At 57.4% G+C, this 5,144-nt stretch overlaps 1 protein-coding gene across 1 annotated transcript; it reads left to right on the top strand.

The window, feature by feature from the left end:
* Positions 1 to 620: 620 nt before the first annotated feature.
* LOC122390559 lies at positions 621 to 5,144 on the top strand. The gene is made up of 2 exons (XM_043383640.1): positions 621 to 2,198; positions 4,594 to 5,144. The coding sequence occupies exons 1-2, from the start codon at positions 662 to 664 to the stop codon at positions 4,608 to 4,610; spliced, it is 1,554 nt and encodes a 517-aa protein (XP_043239575.1). The 5' UTR covers positions 621 to 661; the 3' UTR covers positions 4,611 to 5,144.

Genomic DNA, 5,144 nt, shown 5'->3' with positions numbered 1-5,144 from the left:
AATATTCTGTCATTGATTAGGTACTCTATCATAAGATCTTGACATAACCCTTATTCAAGTTATTTTAGCGACTCGAACTGTAACTGAACTGGGGAACGAGTTCGAACTGGGGTGGGGTGACTTATATGCCTGAAAGAAGTCAATTACAAACGATGACCCGTATATGTAAGGCCTGGAAAGTAAATTGTCAATCACCTGGCAGAACGAAAAAATATTAAATAGGGACCAAAAAAAGTAAAGGGTAGGTAAATGGTTAAACGATTACACTGTTGTGAAGATAATTGCATTCAAAAGAAAAAAACAGGCAAAGTCGGAACTTTTAACTTCGCCTTAGCAGAAAAATTTCTATGTCGATTCGCAAGGCTTCTAAAGCCGTGGATGATGGAAGAACCAGAGGTTCACGTAGGTAAATGAGAAAATCTACGCATGCCAGCCAAATACATTCATAGCGATTGTTGTGGTGCACAATGCTGCTGTGCCCGGGCCGCTGCTCTGGTCCCTGTGCACCATGCCGGCGCAGGCAGCGCCGGCCAGCGGACGCCTGATTGGTCGCCTCAGGCGTTGTGTCTGAGAGCCCCGTGACCGGCCGCAAATACACAGTCTGGAACGGAGCCTCTGCGTTATAACATTGGCGACGAGGCGATTCGAACCGCGTGGGGAGATGGCGTGTGTTGGGAAGGCGCCAGAGTTTGACCCGGGAGTTGAATCGTTTGGATCCTACGCCAGAAGACTCGAGCAATATTTCATTGCTAACGGCATCACTGGTGAGGATCAGCAAGGCAAGAGGCGTGCCGTTTTCCTCAGTGTCGTCGGAGCAAGAACGTTCGGTCTGTTGGAAGACCTGGTGGCCCCGACAGCCGTGAGTGACTGCACCTACACTCACCTCGTGGATGTGCTGGAAGCTCATTTTGAGCCCCAGGCTTCGGTGATCGTGGCTCGATTCCGTTTCCACTCGTGCTGCAGAGGGGCCCAGGAAGGAGTCAGCGCGTTTCTGGCGCGGTTGCGGAAGCTGGCTAAGCCTTGCCAGTTTTCTGCCGGTATCTTGGAGGAGATGCTACGAGACCGCCTGGTTTGCGGCATCAGGAACGAGCGGCTGCAGTCGCGCTTACTGAGTGAGCCGCATCTGACGCTACCACTGGCGGTGGAGCTGGCGCAGGCTCACGAGTCTGCTGCCGCTAGTGCCGCAGAGCTCAGCGGGCACGAAGTCGGCGCGCCCGGCGACTCGACCGTGCAGCGGGTGGAGCGCGCCGCCGAGCGACGTGCCGGAGGTGCCGGCGGCGAGTTGGGGGCGCGGCGAGGCCCGCCGCGCCCTGCGACGGCCGCTGGCCCTCCTCAGCAGCGGCGAGATGTTCGAGGTGGAGGCTCGACGGAGTGCCCCCGATGTCTTCGAGATCATCTTCAGTCAGCGTGCCCGTTCCGGGGCCGGCGGTGCTTCGCCTGTGGCCAGCGCGGCCACATCCGAGTGGCCTGCGGACGGGGGAGTCAGCATCAGCTGCGCCAGCTGTCGGCCGAGGATCCGCAGTCGGCGTCAGTGATGCAGTGCGGTGATGAGAGTGCCGAGCTGTCGCGCCGAGAGGTGGCGGCTCCCGCGAGTGATGAGGCGATCGATGAGGCCTACGCGATGTTTAGTGTGCGGCCCGAGAGTGAGCGACGACCGCCGCTGATGGTGAGCGTGGTGCTTGATGGAAAGGCAGTGGACATGGAGCTGGATACGGGGGCGGCGGTGTCCGTCTGCTCCGACTCCGTGCTCCGTCAGCTCTGGCCGAGCGGCGGCCCGAGCCTGGAGCCGTGCAACGTCACGCTGAAGACCTACAGCGGCGAACAGCTATCGGTGTGCGGACAGGTAACGGTGAATGTCGAGCACGGTGGCCAGGCTGCCAGGCTGCCACTTATCATCGTGAAGGGAAGTGGGCCGTGTTTGTTTGGCCGAAACTGGCTGAGTCAGATCCGACTGGATTGGCCCACAGTGTGTCGTGTATCGTCCGCGTCTCGTGTGCAGCCGGTACTCGATGAGTTTCCAGATGTGTTCCGTGATGAGCTCGGCTGTTTTCGTGGTGGCGAGGTCACCATTGACGTGGATCCAGAGGTGCGGCCGCGCTTCTTCAAGCCGAGGGCGGTTCCTCTGGCTTACCGGGAGGCCGTGGACGCGCAGCTGGAGAAGGAGATACAGCAAGGACTCTGGGAACCCGTCCGCCACAGTAAGTGGGCTGCTCCCCTGGTGGTCGTTCCCAAGACTGACGGGAAAATTCGTATTTGTGGGGACTACCGACTGACTGTTAACCGGGCTGCGAAGGTAGACCAGTACCCCTTACCTCGTGTTGAGGAGCTCTTCTCAAAGTTGTCTGGTTGTCAGGTGTTTTCTAAGATCGATTTAAAGAGCGCCTATAACCAGCTGGTTCTGGATGAGAGGTCCCGTGATTACTTGACTGTGAACACCCCTCGGGGACTGCTGAGACCGCTGCGACTCACCTTTGGGTACGCCTCTGCGGTGTCACTGTTTCAGCGTACACTCGAGACGTTGTTAGCAGATATACCCGGGGTGGGGGTATTTCTAGACGATCTAGTAGTAGCGGGTGCCACCGAGGAAAGCCACGACTCCACTCTGCGGGTCGTCCTCGGGCGTTTGAATGAGGCCGGCCTTCGTGTCAACCGCGAGAAATGTAGGTTTGGCGTAGGAAGCATGACGTATCTGGGACTCAGGATTAGTAGTAAAGGGATCGAGACTACGGATGAAAAAACGGCGACCATTCGGGAGGCCCCGGAACCGCGGAACGTCAGTGAGCTGCGCCGTTGGCTAGGGTTGATAAATTACTATGCAAAGTTCCTTAAGAACTTGGCCAGCACCCTAGCTCCTTTGTACCGATTGCTGCGCAAGGATCAAAAATGGCAGTGGACCGAGACCGAAAGCGCCTCTTTCTGCGCTGCTAAGGACATGCTGATCAGACCGCCCGTTTTGGCTCATTTTGACCCAGCTTTGCCGGTAGTAGTGGCCTGCGACGCGGGCCCCGTCGGTGTGGGCTGCGTGCTGAGTCAGCTCACCCGAGATGGGGAACGTCCTATCGCATATTACTCGCGGTCGTTGAGTGATACAGAGTCGCGGTATTCGCAGACTGATCGGGAGGCGCTGGCGATAGTGACGGGTGTTAAAAAGTTCCATTACTTCTTAGCAGGCCGTACATTCACGATTCAGACCGACCATAAGCCTCTACTTGGGATTTTGGGAGAACAGAAGCCCCTGCCGTTAATGACGTCACCACGTATGGTTCGATGGGCTCTGTTACTCGGAGCCTACGATTACAGGCTGGAGTACCGGCCCGGCTCCAAACAGGGGCACTGTGACGCGCTCAGCCGGCTTCCCACAGCGGGCTCCCCGCCCGCCAGCGTGCCAGTGCCGGCTGAGATGGTTCACTTGTTAGAATTTTTGGATGCGTCACCGGTAACTGCGGCTCAGATCAGGCTGTGGACCTCTCGGGATCCGATCCTCTCGGCGGTTCATAAATGTGTACGGGACGGCGGCTGGGAATCAGTGGTTGATTTGGGCCCCGAGTTTCAGCCGTACAAGAGCCGTATGGGCGAACTTAGCATCCAAGAGGGCTGTGTTTTGTGGGGCTCACGAGTCGTAATACCGCCTCAAGGCAGACAGAGTCTGCTCAAGCTCTTACATGAGGGTCACCCTGGGGAAAGTCGATCAAAAATGTTAGCCCGGATGTACGTTTGGTGGCCTAAGATGGATGATGATATTCGCGATGTTGTCCGTGGATGTGGGAAATGTCAGCAGCTGAAGGGCAGAGCCCCCGAGGCGCCTCTGCACCCCTGGCGCTGGCCATCACGGCCATGGGAGAGAGTGCACATCGATTACTGTGAGACAAATGGTCGAATGTTCTTGATCCTGATCGACGCGCATTCTAAGTGGTTAGATGTGTATCCGACTCGTGCATCTGACTCCGAAACAACGATTGATAAATTGCGGATGTCATTTGCCAGCTGGGGTCTGCCGAATGTGATCGTGACCGACAATGCCCAGGCGTTTATGTCCCGACAATTTGAGCTGTTTTGTCACACGAATGGCATCAGACATCTCACTAGCCCATGCATGTCACCCAAATCGAACGGTCTCGCAGAACGGGCGGTGCAAACTTTTAAAAATGGTTTTTACAAGCAGGTTACTGGATCTGTTGAGACCAAAGTGGCCCGGTTTTTGTTACATTACCGGACTACACCTCATACGCTGACCTTACGCTCTCCGGCGGAGCTGTTTCTGGGTAGACAGCCCCGTACTCACCTGAGTGCAGTTAGCCCCGACTTGAGTCAGCACATCCGTGACAGACAGTCCGAGCAAAAAGAGTACCGTGATAGGGGGGCATGTGAGCGTGACCTATCGATCGGGGACAAAGTGTATGTCTCGGCTGTGGATCGTTTGCGGGGGGTCGAACGGTGTCGCTGGGTGCCTGGTGTCGTGCTTGGTGTGAACGGTGTGAAATTCACTATCGAACTCGCAGACGGTAGGATGGTTGTCCGACATGCTGATGTTGTCAGGAGACGGTATAGCGAGCATACTGTGCCGACTTCTTCAAACGTTGTGTTTCCTTCCAGCCCTGTGGAGCCCGTGATGCCACCCGTGCCACGTCCACTCCTGGTTCCCGTGTCGGCCGCACCGGTTCCAGCCGTGCCGGCCACCGGAGCCCCGCCGGATCCCGCACCGATGTCGGCCGCTGCTCCCGTGCCCAGCTCCGGTCCGTCACACCGGCCGCAGCCCGTCACTGACAGCTGCTCCAATGGACCCGGGGAGTCGAGACCAGCTCTCCCCGTCGTACCATCCGCTGGCACGCCGGGTGGCTCCACCGGCCACCACGGGTACAATCTGAGGAATCGCGCGACCTTGCGAGCTCCGGATCGATATTGATGGGCACGTGTGTATGACTCGGTTTTCGCAGAAGTGTTTTTTTTTCGGTTATGTTCTTGTTACGGTGATGGTTTTGTAACCAGGGGGGAGGAGTGTTGTGGTGCACAATGCTGCTGTGCCCGGGCCGCTGCTCTGGTCCCTGTGCACCATGCCGGCGCAGGCAGCGCCGGCCAGCGGACGCCTGATTGGTCGCCTCAGGCGTTGTGTCTGAGAGCCCCGTGACCGGCCGCAAATACACAGT

Source organism: Amphibalanus amphitrite, unplaced genomic scaffold (assembly GCF_019059575.1).
Source record: "Amphibalanus amphitrite isolate SeventyFive unplaced genomic scaffold, NRLGWU_Aamphi_draft 000020F_arrow, whole genome shotgun sequence".
In the NCBI taxonomy this organism is placed as follows: domain Eukaryota; kingdom Metazoa; phylum Arthropoda; class Thecostraca; order Balanomorpha; family Balanidae; genus Amphibalanus; species Amphibalanus amphitrite.
Note: the sequence above shows the minus strand (reverse complement) of the source record. Positions and strands in the feature narration are given on the sequence as shown.